Source organism: Ursus americanus, chromosome 10, assembly GCF_024610735.1.
Source record: "Ursus americanus isolate L20-20 chromosome 10, mUrsAme1.1.p, whole genome shotgun sequence".
NCBI lineage: Eukaryota > Metazoa > Chordata > Mammalia > Carnivora > Ursidae > Ursus > Ursus americanus.
This window is the reverse complement of record NC_142136.1, coordinates 50,543,745-50,561,693: the sequence shown is the minus strand read 5'-3', so window position 1 is coordinate 50,561,693 and position 17,949 is coordinate 50,543,745. Positions and strand designations below refer to the sequence as shown.

Below are 17,949 nucleotides of genomic sequence, written 5' to 3'. Positions count from 1 at the left end.
AAATTGTCCTAAAGCCCTAAATCTACTGAACAGATGTGTTCCATAAACTAAGCCACAGACGATATCAGATGCTACTTGAATCTGAAATGATGTTTGTCATCTTAACATACGAGCATATAGTAAAGTCCCTGCCAGAATCCTGGTCTTTGTACAGTTTTATACTGGGTCTATTTCAGAGATCCTGCTGGTAGTAAATAAATAGTAGATTCTCATCGTGACAGCTTATGGGTGTTCTTCCCTGTGGAACTTGTAAATAAAAGGAAAATGGCAAGGATCTATTGGAGGGAGAGGTCTCCTGGGCTTTGGCAAATGTGTAGCACTCAGCACTGATTAAACAGGGTGACAGTTTAATTATTTTTAGCTCAAAATCGTTCGTCGTACTGCAGAACGCAAATGTTGCTCTTCTCCACTTGTCTTTCAGAATGCTTTAGCACAGAGGGACAGTTTTCTTATTTGAAGGGTGGCGGCGGGGGGGGGGGGTAGTGGTAGATGGGTCAGTTGTTTAAGGCATCATGATAATCTGTCTGCTTGCTCAGGCATTTCCACAGGATGGAGTATTATTTGGAGTCAAAGGATTAAACATACCCCACTTGGCAGAAAGAACATTAGGCTATACTAAGTTCTATTTTTAGCTCTGCCCAGGTTAGCTGGGTGGTTTTAAGCAAATTATTTATGTCCTTAGCTTCCTCATAGTTCTTGTCTCATTGTTAAGAGAATTACATGAAATTGTATGAGAAAGCAGTGAAGCTTCTGGTTTGAGATCTGGCGCATAGAAGATCCCCAGTAAATGATAGCTCCTGTTGTGATCATCAGTACTACTGTAACAACTAGTACCATTAATGTTATGAGTATTAACCATGGAGAGAATGCATATGAGATGTGTTCCCTGACTTCAAATTTATTATTGGGTTTGCTGGCTGTAAGGAACTCATATTCTATTCTAGACCAACTATTTAAAGCAAATAGGAGATAGTACAGTAGTGATCATCACAGAATAACTGTGTAACACAGGGGTGCTTATTTGAAAATACAGATCTCCTAGACCATCCCTGGAAATAGTAATTTCAGAGGTCTTGGGTGGTTGATTAATCAATATTTTTTTTACTAGAATTTTAGGGGGTTCTCACTTGGAGTTTTTCAATAGGTGGGTCCCCCAAAATGATATTCAGAGTACTTCAGAGCTTTTGAATGTATATTTGGTTTGTTTTATGTGTTATAGTCTCTGACAAAACAAGCTTATGAAGGTGGCTTGACTGACTTCTGGTGGGGGGGGTGGTTCTTCTCTAATTTTATCTCTATGGTGTTTGCTAACATGCATTATTTTGTATAAAATTAGTTATCTTGGAACATTTAAGCATTTTATGTAGAGCTATGATGTTTTATTACCACCTTCAAGCTTACTTCTTTTAGATGTTAAATTGAAATTCCTTAATGAGCCTATAAGATATTAAAGGTGCTGTGTTGCATTATGTTTGCATTGGACTTGGCTTCTCTGAGCACAGTGCTACTAGTAATTCTCTCTCCTGTGTGAAATGTTTAGGTGAAATAGCATCCGGATCTCTGAGGATTGGGGCTGTTAGTGCACCGATCTATAATGCCGGTGAGAAAATGAAAGTGCCTGATGTTCTGTTCTATGACAACATTCAGGTAAGATCATTGCTTTGCATTTATGGATAAATCTCCTCTTACATTGTGGTAATTAACTCCGCAGTGAAACCAGTGTTTAATTATTTTTGTAATTTGCTAAGTTAAATTCAGATGATGCCAAATGAGGTGTTGAAACATCTTTTATTAACTCGTTGTAAACTTTTAAATTCTTTCCCAGGACACTTGAAAATTGGAAGAGTTGCTACTGTGATTAGCATAATATATTTTATATGTGCACATGCGCTAGACTCCAAGTAAATAAAGTGAATATATCATTAAATTAAAAACGAAATGAACTAATACTCATCCTCTATTTTGCATTCCTGTTAAATTATTTCAGTAGTTCAGAGAGGATGTGTCCTGTGCATTCTTTTCTTCATATTCCTTTCCATTTCCTGAAAATTCCTCGTATTTTTCTATTCTTTACTTTTCCTCTTTTTTCCTTTTTAAGGGAGGAAGATAGATAATTTCTCACTTGTAAACTAACCAATAATTATGGACCTTCCACTCAGACACATAAACGAGTATATACCCAGAAAGCTTTACTATAGATGTTCACTTTAATAGGAATGTTTTCCAGAGAAAATTACCTATAATGTAAGTTTTTTCTTTTCCAGATTTTATGTTAAGTGGTTACATATTTATTTTATAAAAAGAAACATACTTTAATTTTTCTCTAGTATTTGGTCCCTAATCTGAATGTAAATAATAACCTTACATTATGTTAGAAGACCTTCTACTTACTGTTTTTTTTTAAAGATTTATTTATTTACTTTCAGAGAAAGAGAGAGAACACATGAGTTAAGGGAGTAGAGGGATAGGGAGAGAGAATCCCAAGCAGACTCCTCGCTGAGTGCCAGGCCCCACCTGGGGCTCTGTCTCATGACCCTGAGATCATGACCTGAGCTAAAACCAAGAGTCGGACACAACTGACTACACCACCCAGGCGCCCCACTTCTTACTATTTTTACTGTATTAAGGAGTTAGAAAAATTAAGTTTTTTATCTGCCATTTCCCAATCATACTTGCTGTTCGGAAGTACTATAATTTATATCCCTATATTATATTAACAGTATAGAAGGTATCTGGACAAATTCTTCTTTCTCAATAAAAATCTTGACTCAATATTTTAAAATCTGTCAAAACTGTAATTACCACCTATGACATAGGCACAGACATAAACTGGATTTGTTTTGTGTCATTCTATAGCCCATTAACTAATTAGGTTTTACTTCTCTTCCAGAGCATTAATGCTCTTACACAAGCAGTGGACAAATGAGCAGACAATAAAGTTACTATTTATTTATTTATTTATTTGACAGAGAGAGACAGCCAGCGAGAGAGGGAACACAGCAGGGGGAGTGGGAGAGGAAGAAGCAGGCTCATAGCAGAGGAGCCCGATGTGGGACTCGATCCTGGTACGCCAGGATCACGCCCTGAGCCGAAGGCAGACGCTTTAACGACTGCGCTACCCAGGCGCCCCAATAAAGTTACTTTTAAGATACAAAGAAGGAAAAGAATCTTGCCTATCAAAGAAAGACAAAAAACACGATTGTAAGGAAAATAGACTATTCCCAAGCACTGATGGTATCACATTCTGTCCGTGTAGTGGAAAGGAATAAAAGAGAACCAGGAAACTTTGTTGTAAGTGACAATTTGAAAAACCCCATGGTAGCAAAGGTTGAAAAGACCTCCCAGCATATGAGAACGTAGGAAATTCAGTAGCAGGGAAGGCCATTGTGCCCTTGAACACAGTGTCTGTTGCCATGGTGTTTGTGACATAGACATTGAGGACCGCAGGGCTGCTGTGAACTTTACACAGCGGCCCTGAGGGACTTGCTGTAGCCTGTCTCCAGATGTACCTTTGCTTCATAAAGCATTATGAATTAACCACTAATGAAAAATTTTAGCTGTACCAATTCAAGGAACCGTGGCTTTGGATTACATTTGCTTTTGTTGCTTATGTTATGATTTCCTTTTAGTCTGTACTTTCTTCTGAAACAAATAGTCTTTTCATGTGTCTTGAATATTTAGGGGCTTCTGTACCATCCTCTTCTATGTTCTGTGGTCCCCTTGCCACGTGGTATTGAAATCAATTTTTTAAATGTGTTTTCTACACCACTAAAGTAAAGTCTGTTTTTCTTTATTTTGAGTCTTCAGCAAATAGCATGTGCTTGGCATATAGTGAATATTGAGCAAGTATGTATTGAGTGGATTGCTAAAGAAGGAGTAAGGTTTTGAATGTTCATAATGTGGAGTATTATTTTATTAAATCTGTCATTAAAGAATGTTATACTTACAGTAGTAAGGAGAAATTGGAGTAAAGAGAAAGTAATAGCCTCTTAACCCCGAGGAACTTTAGATCTAAAAAATGTTTAAAATATCTACCATGTATCAAGCCTTGATCTAAGGTATTTGGATAAAGAGATTAAAATACGCACACATACACACATACACTTGTGTAGCTCCAGGACTCAAGTTGCCTAGGTCTGTCAGGGGAGAAAGACAAGAAAGTACACATGATTACTGTACAGTGTGATGGAAGTACACACAGGTCACTGTGGTAGCACTGATGAGATGATGGTCCCAGATTGGAATGATCATGGAAAATGAATTAACCAGGCAAAGTTGACTCTCTCAGGCAGAGAGACTAGCATTTGCAGAGACTTGGCTGTGTGACAGAGTAGTTCATTTAGGAAGCCACATATAATTAATTATCACGGGCGCAGAGCTGAGGTTACAAATGCAAGAGTGACAAGAGATGAGGCCAATGGGTTAGGAAAGGGTCAGAGCATCTTGGCCTGGCTAATTAAGGAATCTGGATGCTATTCAGAAGAAGTGAGGAAGCCATTGAAAGATGTTAAGCACCTTTCCACTTGCTAACTTTGCATTCACTCTTTAATGTTGTCTATGAGTTGGAACCAAGGCAGAGAGAGACTTGTTAGTGGGCTGTTGAAGTACTCTAAGTACAAGTTATAAAGGATCTGAACAAAGGGGGTGACACTGGGGATACAGTGGAGAGGACACATAGCTAATGTGTTTAGGCGGTGGGTAGAGTCAGTGGAACTATGTGTAAGATAAAAGCCAAGATTCTCCCTCAGGGAGCACATAGTCTGATGGAAAAGAAAACAGAAAAGAGAAAATTATTCTAAATTTTTGACTGAATATAATGTTGGAGGAGAGTGACAGGAGATGAGGCCAAGACTAAATCAAGAAGATAAGAAGGGGGGGTCCTGGGGGAAGGCTAAATTGGTGAAGGGAATTAAGAAATACAGACTTGCAGTTATAAATTAAAGAAGTCATGGGGATGTAATGTACAGCAAGGGGAATATAATTAATAATATTGTACCAGCTTTGCAAAGTGGCAGGTGGTGGTGATCATTTCACAGTATATATAAATGTTGAATTATATTGTACAACTGAAACTAATTTAACATTATAATGTCAATTATACCTCAATAAATAAATAAATAAGCAGACTTTAGGAAAAAAAAAAAGGAAGGAAGGATGAACCTTTGTTTCTAAGGTATTAAGAGTCATTTAAGGAATTTTGAAAAAAGAAGTGACATGATTTTGAACAAAGTAGTGATTGTCAGTTATGTAAAGAGCACATTGCCTCAAGCAGAGACTGAAGTTAGAGAAGCCAAATTGGCTGATAAAAAATCTAGGCCAGAGATGTAAAAACCTAATGAAAACCGGGGATAGAAAGGAAGGGATAGATACTGTTGACTTTTGGGTGGCTAGATAGCTTAGACTTGGTGTTTAACCAGCTCTTGGTAAGGGAGGAGTGAAGTATGCAGGAAGATGATAGTAGAGGTTTGGTCAGGTGGTAGGGAATGATGCTATTAATGGGGATAAAAAATGCAGGATAAAGAATGAAGTTGAGAAGAAAATAATGAGACAAGTTTTGGATACGTTGAGGTTGAAGAGACTGGGAAACATTATTTGATTGTCACTCAGAATATGAGGCTGGAGTTGAGGAGGAAAGTTTTACTATTGAAGATCAGCATAGAATTGGTAGCTGAAGCAATGGAATGGATGAGAGGATTTAGGGAGAGTAGTCCGAAGGAGCTCTTCAAGCACAGACATGTGGATACCCAAGTCTCACACAGCCCTCCCTTGCCCTTGGGTGGGCGCTCATGTACAAGTAGGCCCGAGCTACTCTGCCCTAAACATTAACCCCAGAGGAGAGCATGTAAAAAGGTACTGGGAGAGACCAAATGAAGGAACATGGGGGAAATCACTGTCTAAGGAATTGCTATGAGAAGATCCAACCTAAAAGATTATGGAAAGAAATTATTAGAGAGGTAGGAGGGATTCAGAAGTGATGGACAATTAACTGGAAGAGGAAACTTTTAAGAAATTGTGGTTGGGGCGCCTGGGTAGCTCAGTTGGTCAAGCGTCTGTCTGCCTTCAGCTCAGGTCATGATCCTGGAGTCCTGGGATGGAGCACCCCCCTCAGTGGGGGGTCACTTCTCCCTCTGCCCCTCCCTCTGCTCCTTCTCCCTCTCCCTTTCTCTCTCTCACTCTCTCAAATAAATAAATAAAATCTTAAAAAAAAAAATTGTCTGTGGTACTCAAGTGGGCCAAGAGGTTAAGAGAAGAATTATGTAGGCAGTGACCTTAGCCTTAGCTAATGTTTGTTGATTTGAGTAATCTGGTTAGATGGAATGAGGGCGTGATGTAGGAGAACATGAGTACAGTATAGAAGAATACAACTATAGTTTAAATTATTTTTCAGGGGCGCCTGGGTGGCACAGCGGTTAAGCGTCTGCCTTCGGCTCAGGGCGTGATCCTGGCATTATGGGATCGAGCCCCACATCAGGCTCTTCCGCTATGAGCCTGCTTCTTCCTCTCCCACTCCCCCTGCTTGTGTTCCCTCTCTCGCTGGCTGTCTCTATCTCTATCGAATAAATAAATAAATAAAATCTTTAAAAAAAAAATTATTTTTCAGTATTTACATTGCTTTTTTATCTGACTTTGCAGGTGCTTGTTCCAACTCTCCTATCTATTTCTCATGCAGATTAGCCCCTTTGTTACTGGAAGACTTAAATGTTGTCTGGAAATGGGCACTGACTTTTCATCTTAGTTAGAAGGAAGAGGTCTCCAGACCTCATTATCACTAGAATCCAGAATAATGGGGTGTTCTAGGACTCCTTTTTAAGTAGGGTAACCATACACATTGGCTTGCTTAAGATAGTCCCTAAAATAGTTTTTTTTACATTTGTTGTCCATTATTATTAACAATGTCTCTTTTGAGTCTTATAAGTGTTGCAGAGTGGACAATAAATTGACAAGCCCATTCTACTTTGAGCTTTGTTAAAACTCTAACTCAATGGTGTATCTGAAAGCATTTAAAAAAAACTACAAAGATAAACATTAGGAAATACTCATGTTTTTGAAGGAAAGAAAAAACTTTGTTTTTCTAAGAAAAGCTCTGAAAGAAAGTACAGCTTAATTTGACAAGTTAAAAAAAATGTCTGAGATGTCAAAAAAAAATCCATAAAACAAGTTAAAAAAAGAAAAGCAAGTAACAAACTAGAAAAATATCTGTAGCATGTATTAAATGCAAACAGTTAATTTGCATTTTCCACAAATAGGGAGCTTCAATAACTTCAGTCCTTATGAGGCTGTTTACTGTTTTGATACAGAAAACCAAGAGAAAGAAATAGGAATATGAATTGTTCTGGGATATCTTTCTTCCCCCAACCCGCCCCCCCCCCCATGTGCCTTCGTGACCTACTTATGGTTGTCCTATTTTTCCAGATATAAAAGAGCAATGTAATTTCCTTTGTGGCTATTGTGAACAACTTTAATCTTGTTCTTTTATTATATTGTGTCCTAATTCAAATAAAAAATGTGGAAGCTAAAGACTATATTTCTAATTCTGAAGTTATACATCCTTTGAAGGTAATAGTTAAGACCAAGTTAGTGTAAAATGTTCCATGGAAATCTCCAGTTATTTTGGAAAGCATATGTACATTTACATTATTAGCAAGTACTAATTTAATTATAAGCCAACCCTACATAAAGCAATAGCTAAGATATATTTGAGTTAAATTATGAAAACTCTGTGAAGTAATTGTGAGTAGCTTAGTCTTGCTTAAGTGGACTACTTCAGTTTTAAGTACCAGTAACCTAACTGGTTATATAACTTACAACCACAGCATTAATTTTTGTTTTTTTAAAAAATCTAATTGTTTAAGTATTTTCTATTACAAAAGATGTTTTACTTTCTTTTTATTAAATTTATTTAAACTAAAATCAAAAATAAAAACAATTTACCCATTTTTCCCACCCCTACCTCCAGCCTCTAGCAACCACCAATATGTTTTCTATATCTATGAGCTGGGATATTTTACTTTTTTAGTATATATATGTTATATATATATATATATATATATATATATATATATATATATATATATATATATATATATATACGTTGTTTACATATTACAAATATACACACATATTTTTTAGATTCCATATATAAGAGATCATACAGTATTTGTCTTTCTCTCTCTGACTTTTTTCACTTAGCATAATGCCCTCAAGGGGTTGTTACAGTGACAAGATTTCATTCTTTTTATGGCTGAATAATATTCCATTGTGTATATATATGCCACATCTTCTTTATCCATTCATCCATCAGTAGACATGTAGGTTGTTTCCATACCTTGGCTATTGTAAATAATGGTGCAGTAAATGTGGGGGTGCAAATATCCTTTCAAATTTGTGTTTTCATTTTCTTCAAAAGAATACCCAGAAGTGGAATTGCTGGATCATATGGTAGTTCTATTTTTAATTTTTTGAGGAACCTCTATACTGATTTTCGTAGTGGCTACATCAATTTACATTCCAGCAACAATACACAAAGTTTCCCTTATCTTCACATCCTCACCAACACTTGTTATTTCTAGTCTTTTTTATAATAACCATTCTAACAGATGGGAGGTGACATCTTACTATGCTTTTGATTTACATTTCTCTGATGACTGTGATGTAGAGCACTTTTCCATGTACCCACTGGTCTTCTGTAAGTCCTCCTAGCAAACGTGTCAATTCAGATCCTCTGCCCATTTTTTACTTGGACTGTTTGGTTTTTTTACTGTTGAGGTATATGAGTTCTTTACATGTTTTGAATATTAGCCCCTTATCAGATACACGATTTGCAAATATTTTCTCCCATTCACTAGGTTGCCTTTTCATTCTGTTGATAGTTTCCTGCACTAGGCAGAAGCTGCTTGGTTGGATGGAGTGCTACTTGTTTAAATTTGCTTTCATTGCTTGTGCTTTTGGTGTCAGATTCTAAAATCATCACTAAGACCTATGTCACAGAACTTACCACCTATGTTTTCTTCTAGGAGTTTTATGGTTTCAGAGTCTAACGTTCAAGTCTTTAATATATTTTGTGTTAATATTTGTGTATGGTGGAAGATAGTGATCCAGTTTCATTCTTTTGCACGTGACTGTCCATTTTCCCAACACCATTTATTGAAGAGACTATCTTTTCTCCATTGTTTTCTTCATTCTTGACTCCTTTGTCATAAATTAATTGACCATTGATGCATATGGGTTTATTTCTAGGGTCTCTATTATGTTCCATGGATTTATTTCTCTGTTTTTTCTGCCAATATTATAATTTGATGATTACTATAGCTTTTTTAAATTACTGCAGCTTTCTTATTGATTACTATAGCTTTTTTTAAATTACTATAGCTTTGTAATACAGTTTGAAATCAGAAAATGTGATGCTTTCAACTTTGTTCTTCTTTCTCATGACTTTTTGACTATTTAGGATCTTTTACGATTCCATATACATTTTAGGATTGTTTGTTCCATTTCTGTGAAAAATGCCACTGAAATTTTGATAGGGATTTCATCAAATACATGGATTACTCTGGTAGTATGACATTTTAACACCATTAATTATTCTAATTCATGAACATGGAATATCTTTCCATTTATTTGTGTCTTCAGTTTCTTTCATTAATGTCTTGTAGTTTTCAATAACAGGTCTTTCACTTCCTTAAATTTATTCACAGGTATTTTATTCTTGTTCATGCAATTGTAAGTGGGATTGTGTTCTTAATTTCTCTTTCTGATGGTTCATTACTAGTGTATAGAAAAACAACAGATTTTTTTGGTATTGATTTTGTAACTTTCAACTTTGCTGAATTTGTTTATTCTAACAGCTTTCTGATAGTGTCTTTAGGGTTTTCTATATACTAATCCCATGCCATCTGCAAATAGTGACAGGTTTACTTCTTCCTTTCCAAATTCCTTTTTTTTTTCTTGCCTAATTTCTCTGGTACTGTGTTGAATAAAAGTGGCAAGAGTGGGCATCCTTGTCTTGTTCCTGATCTTAGAGGAAAAGCTTTGAGCTTTTTACCATTGAGTGTGATGTTAGCTGTGGGCTTGTCATATATAACCTTTATTATGTTGAGATATATTCCCTCTATACTGCTATTTCGAGAAGGTTTTTTTTTTTTTTAAAGGTTATTTATTTATTTATTTGACAGAGATAGAGACAGCCAGCAAGAGAGGGAACACAAGCAGGGGGAGTGGGAGAGGAAGAAGCAGGCTCATAGCGGAGGAGCCTGATGTGGGGCTCGATCCCACAATGCCGGGATCACGCCCTGAGCCGAAGATAGACGCTTAACCGCTGTGCCACCCAGACGCCCCTCGAGAGGGTTTTTTTTTTTTAGTCATAAATGGATGTTGAATTTTGTCAGATGCTTTTTCTGCATCTGTTGCAATGATTGTGATTTTTATCCTTCACTTTGTTAATGTGGTATATCACATTGACTGATTTGCAGATGTTGAACCATCCTTGCATCCCTGCAGTAATTCCCACTTGATCATAGTGTATGATTCTTTTAATGTATTGTTAAATTATGGCTTGCTAATATTTCATTGAGGGTTTTTCCATCTATGTTCATTAAGGATATTGACCTGTAATTTTTCTTCCTTGTCTGGTTTTGGTATCAGGATAATGCTGGTTCTGAAGCATTCCCTTCTATTTTTTGGAATTGTTTGAGAAGGACTGGTATTAATTCTTCTCTGAATGTTTGGTGGAATTCACTAGTAGAGCCGTCTGGACTGGACTTTCATTTGTTGAGAGCTTTTTGATTAAAGGCTCAATTTACTTACTAGTAATATGCTTTCTATGAGTACAGCTACTTCCACTTTCTTTTGGTTTCCACTTGCACGAAATATCTTTTCTCATCTCTTCACTTTGAGTCTGTGTATTTTTACATCTAAAATGAATCTCTTGTAGACAGCTTATAGATGAGTCTTGGTATTTTATCCATTTCACCACTCTATGTCTTTTGATTGGAAAATTTAGGCCATTTACATTCAGAGTAATTATTAATAGGCATGTGTTTATTGTCATTTTGTTAATTGTTTTCTGGCTCTTTTTGTGGTTCTTCTCTGTTTCTTCTTTTCTTTCTCTCCTTTTGTGGTTTGTTGGCTTTCTTTAATGTTATGTTTATATTCTCTTTTTATTTTTTATGAATATGCTATAGGTTATTTCTTTGTAGTGACCATAAGTCTTACATATAATATATCTGCAACAGACTATTTTAAGTTGATAACAACTTAAGTTTAATCTTGTTGTAAATCTCAACATTCTTGCTCATCCCCTTTGTGTTTTATGTTTTTACTGTCACATCTTACATTTTTTATCTTGCATATCCCTTAACTAATTATTATGATTATAGCTATTTTACTACTTTTGGCTTTTAATCTTCATACTATCTTTATGAGTGATTAATCCACTATCTTTACTATACATTTACCTTTCCAGTGAGATTTATTTTCGTATGTGTTCTTAATACTAATTAGCACCCTTTCTTTTCAGTTTAAAGTCCTTGTAACATTTCTTGTAAGGTTGGGTTAGTGGTGATGACTCATTTAGCTTTAGCTTATCTGGAAAACTCTTTATCTGTTTTTCACTTCAGAGTGATAACTTTGCCAGGTAGAGTATTCTTGGTTGGCAAGGTTTTTTTCAGTCCTTGAAATATATCATGCCACTCCCTACTGGCATGCAACGTTACTGCTGAAAACTCTACTGATTGCCTTGTGTGTGTTCCCTTGTATGTAACAGGTTGTTTTTTCTCTTGCTGCTTTTAATATTCTCTTCTTGTCTTTTACTTTTGACATTTTAATTATAACGTGTCATGGTGTAGGTCTCTTTAGGTTCCTTTTATTTGGAATTGCTGGGATTTCTGCATCTGGATGTCTGTTTCCTTCCCTGAATTAGGAAAGTTTTCAGCCATTATATTTTCAAATAAAATTTCTGCCTCTTCCTCTCTCTCTTCTCCTTCCTGGGGCCATGTGGTGCAAATGTTAGTCCATTCGATGTTGTCCCTTAAGTCCCTTAAACTATCTTTACTTTTTGTAATTCTTTTTTCTTTTTGATGGTTTGATTGGGTTAGTTCCACTGCCTGGTCTTTGAGTTGAGTGATCCTTTCTTTTGCTTCATCTGGTCTGTTGTTGAACCTTTTTAGTTCAGATATTGTATTCTTCAACATTGTGACTTCTGTTTGACACTTTTTTGTTTTAATATTTTCTATTTCTTTATTGAAGTTCTTACTGCATCCATCCATTCTTCTCAGTTTGGTGAGCATCTTTATGACCATTACTTTGAACTCTTTATCAGATGAGTTACTTAACTCATTTTATTAAAGTTTTGTCTCTGAGGTTTTATCTTGTTCTTCCATTTGGAACATATCCTCTGTTATTTCATTTTGTTTGACTCTGTTGATTTCTATACAGTATGTGAGATGACTGCTTCTCCCAGTCTTTCAAGAGTGGCCTCATGCAGATGAACCTTGTTATTCAACCCTGCGTTAGCTCTTGATTGTCTCTTAAATCTTTGTGCTTGTCCATGCTGCCCATTATATTTTTAATAGTTCCTAGTAATTGAGGATGCGCCAAGATTTCCGTGTCTCATATGGGAGGATCTCAGCACTTAGATTTGGGCTGACTGGAAACCACATCCTCAGGTGTCAGCTTTTAAAAATGTGCAAATACAGTCCTGTGTATCACAAGTGTAAGCCCCACTGACCGCAAAAACTAGGTGATCTGGAGGTGTCCACTGGGTGACAGCCACAGAGATCGGGGCTCCAGACAAGTGTATAAGCCCTTTTCTGGGTGATACTGACGAACTGGAACAAGGCCGAGAGAGAAAGAGAGCCAAGATGGCTTCCACAGTCTGTATTCCTTGAGAGTGCTCCATAGGCCTTTCAGTGTATGCCAGACCTGAAGCTTGCTCCTGGCTGAAGCTCCAGGACAAGCAAAGAGGCCTCCTTCACAGAAGACTGAGGACTCTGCCTCAGGCCACTGTCTCTGCAGTGTCCTGGGCTGGTAGCCTGCCAAGAGCCATCTTTACGATTGCCACAGCCCCCTGGGACCCAGAAATACAAGCCTCCCTAGCCACCATGTGATTAAGGAGCATCTACAGAGTATTACAGGGCACCAGACATACAAACCAGGACACATGGTATGTTTAAATCTCCCCTCTAGGATACATTAGTGCTTTGGAGCATGATGGAGGGGGAGCACAAAGATACCATCTGCCCTCTGAGGTCTCTAGAAAGGATTAGAGCTAGACCCAAGATGCATGTTTAAGTAAATTCTGCCCCTCTGGCCCCAGTCATGATGATTAGCTTATAGCCCTCCTTCATTGAAAGACTGAGCTCCTGGGTTTGTTGCCTATTGCTGTGCCCTGGGGGTGGTAGCTGTTTAAGAACTCTTTGTCCTTTGGTTACAGTACTGTGGGACCCACAAGTGTAAGCCCCACTGGCCACCAGAGCTAGGCGATGTAGAGGTATCTTTTGGCAGCAGTTGCAAAAATCAAGGTGCCAGACAGAAGTATGAACTCTTTTCTGGGTGACACTGATTATCATAGTCGTATGGGACCAGGAGTGCAGGCTCCCCTGGCCTCCAGAGCCAGGTGATCAAGAGGTGACTCCTAGGTGGCAGCCGGAGAAATTGAGGCACCAGACAAACATAAAAGGTCTTTTCCAGGAGATTCTGGTGCTCCGAATCACAGCAAAGGGAGAGCACAAAGATAGCACCTGCCAATCTCCATCCCCAGAGAGTGTTCCATCAGGCTTCTACATGCATGTGTTAAATTAGATGCCTGTCCCTCAGGCCAATGCTTTGACGTAAGCAGGTGCGCTTCCTTCACTTTAAGTCTGGGCACAGTCAGCTGCCTCTGAGCTGGGCCCTGGGGCAGGTCAGTGTCTCGGATCACTAGAGTCTTGTGGGTCTCAGGATGTGAGCCCTGTTGGTTTTCAAAATTAGATGTTTTGGGGGCTCATCTCTCAAGTGTATGTCTTAAAAGTTGGGATGCTCAATGTGGGGTTTGAACCCTTCATTCCTCCGGGAGAAGCTCCAGGTTTTGAGTTCCTTCCCAGTTATAGGATGCGGCACTAGGGGTGAGGTTTGTGGGGAGACTATGTCTCAGCCTCTCCTACCTGCTCTGATGGTTTTCTTCTCATTTGCATAGCCATCAGTCAGCTAGCTTTTAGATTTTTCTAAGAGGAAATTTTTTCGTATGTTGCTGTACAGTCTGCATGTCCACGGGAGGAGGTGAGTTCAGGATCTTCCTACGCTGCCGTCTTGAACTGGAACGCTAGATGCTTTACTTACCTGGCATGACAATGTCTTTATTAACTTTATATTTCATCTTAATTATACAAAACACAATTAACTTCTAGGTTTTTTTTTTCTCTAGCACATGATAGTGATGGAAGACATGCTGAAAGACTTTCTTCTCGGAGAACACCTATTATTGGTTGGTAACCAGGTGAGTTATGTATGGCTGGAACTCAGGTACTAATGTATAAATGATAATAACAGCTTGAGAGCAGTAAGTTTCTTTTCCTTGTTGGAATATGTTTTTAGAGGTGATTCTTTTTTCCCAGCTAAATGACTGCTTTAATTAAGTACAGAGCATCTTCCACCTTCTACAATTTAGAATTACCTCAGAGCTGAAATCACCATTTAGTCACCCATCAAGTTCTGTCCATTCTGCCTCATGAATATCGACTCTTCTTTCCCACATCTGTCACCCTAGCCCAGCTCATCATCGCCTAATACCTGGACTACAGCAGTCCTTTGCTAATATAGCTCTACCTCAACCTTACTCCTACTCTGATCTACTCTTAACTCTGCAGCCAGATTGATACTTATCGAACTAAAATCTGACTAAGTCTCTCTTTTTTGCTTAAATTGACTTCCCATTGCTCTTAGGTATAGTCTTCAATATGGCTATTGGTGTCCTACAGGGTCTGGCCTCTGCCTGCCTTTCTAGTCCTAAGCGTTGCTCCTTCCTTTGTCTCGCTCGGTGGTAGGTTGAACCACTCTGAACTTCCTTCAGTTTCTTCTCTCTGCCCTAGTCTTTGGTGCATGCTCTTCTCTACATGGAGCACTCTCAGTCCCCTTCTCCACCCCCTTTCTCTGGCTCCTGAGGGGTCTTCCCTTGTCCCTAGCTGAGCTAGGTTTCCCCTACTTTTACACCCTTCTGTCTCCGTGTCATCACACTAGTCCTATTACTCTGTTTACATACATAGAATGATTGTCTTTCCAGCTTATCTGTGTGATCCTCAAGGGCAGGAACCATAGTTCTCTTGCTTATCTCTGTATCCTCAGTTCCTAGAACAGTGTCTGCCACTTTGTGGATATTCAGCATGTGTTTATGGAGGCAGTGGATGGAAATTTTCTATTTAGAAGGTTCTGATAATGTTCCCCAATTGAATTATCAGATTCACAGTGAACAGCAACTTTGGTTTTTTAAATTGGTCTTAAATTAACAATAAACTTTCAGAAGGAATTTGGTCTTTATTTTTCCTTTTTCTTTTAACTTATAAAAACAATACATATTCTTTGTATATTTAGTCCCTCAAACGTATAATTTTAAAGTGGTTTTTTTTGTTTGTTTGTTTTTGTTTTTAAATAAAAATGGGCCAATTGAATGGCTTACTGATTGGGTACACAGGTTTGGGAGTTAGAGGTGTAGTAGGAACCCTTTCTCGGATGGCTGTGACTGTGGGTAAATTGCTTATCTTACCAAGGCTCAGTTCCCTGATATCTAACCTGGACGTGAAAATAGCACGCACTCAGGTAAGAGCCACGTGAGGTAATGCGTGGAAGAAACCTCACACAGCGCCTGGCTCAGAGGAGGTGCTCAGTGAAAATTAAATTTGTGTATCACTCTGTTTAAAGGGCTTTAATATTTTATTGTTTCACTTTTTTCTAAATAAGAATTAAAAGAAGAGTGATAAATTATTCACAGGGTTTTTTTTCACTATTTCAAAAGTACTCCCTACGTTTATTTCCTGAAAAATCATTTTTCCTGATGAGTATCTATGCCAGAGTGGGAGGATGGAGAGCAGTCAACAGTCCCGTATTCAGACCTTGATTTCAAAGCCCAGGAAGGCAAATTGTCATCCATCTCTGAGAAGTGGTGACTCTTCTTTCACTTCAGAAAATGCTGACTATATAGCACAGGGTATTTTACAAACTTCTTACAAGTGGTTAAAGCTGGTGCACTCAGTTTGTCCTTCCCGGGACTTCTGCCATTACCTGGATGGCCTCGGACACAGACTGCTGGCAGGAGCAGACCAGCATGGCAAAGAATAGACTGAGAATATTCAGAGCTGGGGCTTGAGGAATCATTTTGCCGAGGAGCAGGCTTGCAAAAGGAAGGTCCTAGAGGTCAAGCTATGATGTTCAAGCAGCTTTGAAATATTCTAGATTATACTGATTCCATAAGGGTTTAGTGGGTGGGATGCAGTAGGAGTTTCTTGGCAAAGGCAGAGTTTACAGTCGAGCAGGTGATAAAGTCAGGATTTCACAAGAGTTGTCTAGGTTGAAAGGTTATAGTTAGAACCTAGCCGGTAACCAGAAAGACAGGAAGCAAACTCTGACCTCTGGGGGACTGAGGAGAGCTATGCTGAATGAAGGTGAGGTGGAACAGAGGTTTGCTTCTACTGTATGATAAATGAAAAAGGGGCGGTGTGCTTTGAAATTAGTCTCGAGCACTATACGAATGTTGGTGGGAAATCCAATATGCTCCCTCTAGCCTATTTCCAGTCCCAAAGAAGAGAACAAGACAATAGGACAAAGGGCTAGGCAGTGGGGTGGAGCACAGAGCAGCTACCGCTCTGTAGGTCCATGCCTGGACCCCAGCACCTGGTGAGGGTAGGAGATCCCACTGATTTTCAGCCTTGCCTCAGGTTGGCTCAGCAACCACTGGGTAGAGCTGGCAAGTTGAGGATTCTCAGGAGCAAGGCTGGAGGCATGGGATATCACAAACGTCTCTCAATCACTGCTGTCATAAACTGCACCTTTCATTAGCAGATCACAGTGGCTTGCCTTCTTTTGTCCTTGTTCTGTCACCCTCTGCTTTGGAGAAAGAAAAATTGACAGAGGGAGATTGTATCCAGTATAAATTTGCTATGTTTAATTGGCCTTTTTCATATCAGAAGAGTCTTTTGTTCATTCATTAGAAACCTCTAAGACCATCAGTGTCATATAAGAGTACCAATGTTGAAGGAACTTACAGATTTGCTAAGTAAATTCTGCTGCTGTGTCCATTGAATTATCTCGTGAACAAGATGAACTCTTTTAGACTGTCATTTGATGTCCTCCTGCCATTTGATGTCCTCCATGTCTAATCCCACCCTGCTTGCAGCCTGTCCTATTCCTCCCCTAAAACTCTTGTCCTCAGATACATTTCACATTGTTTTCCAAACATATCTTCTGATCATATCCCAGCCTTTGATCTTACTAACACGCTCTCTTCTTTCCCTTATCTTTGCCTTTTGAAATCCTTCCAATCCCAGAGTGGCAATGTACTAGCATTGACTGAATTCTTATTTTGTAAATTTGAAACTGTCAGTGAAGGAAACAAATAAATTAGATAGACTCTAGGGAGTGCCTACTTAAGAGAATAAATAGTTAAGTGCTCCATTCAATTGAATAGGTTTATATACTGACAGGATCAGAAAAGCAGAAAGCTGGAAATCCAGAGACCTACCTTCTCATCCAGACTTTTCAGTTCTCTAGGTGATATTGGATAGATTGCTATTACTTTAATGGGCTTTTTCTTTTCTCTTCTCTCTCTCTCTCTTTTTCCCCTTATCTGTAAAATGATGGGATTGGAATTGGTATTTTATAAGGTCCCTCTGGCTGTAATATTCTATAATATGCTTCTTTAATAAAGTCTTCCTGAACACAGGCCTGAGCTTTGGCCCCATTCCCTGAGCTGTTATAGCAGCCCAG

The 17,949-nt window shown here is 38.4% G+C and overlaps 1 protein-coding gene across 1 annotated transcript in view; it reads left to right on the top strand.

Moving 5' to 3' along the window:
- VWA8 (von Willebrand factor A domain containing 8) overlaps nucleotides 1–17,949 on the top strand; it is a 342,760-nt gene that overhangs the window by 134,939 nt on the left and 189,872 nt on the right. Inside the window, exons 19-20 of the mRNA XM_045810950.2 lie at nucleotides 1,541–1,647; nucleotides 14,399–14,470. Coding sequence (XP_045666906.2) covers nucleotides 1,541–1,647; nucleotides 14,399–14,470 — 179 coding nt within the window. The remainder of the gene's footprint in view (nucleotides 1–1,540; nucleotides 1,648–14,398; nucleotides 14,471–17,949) is intronic.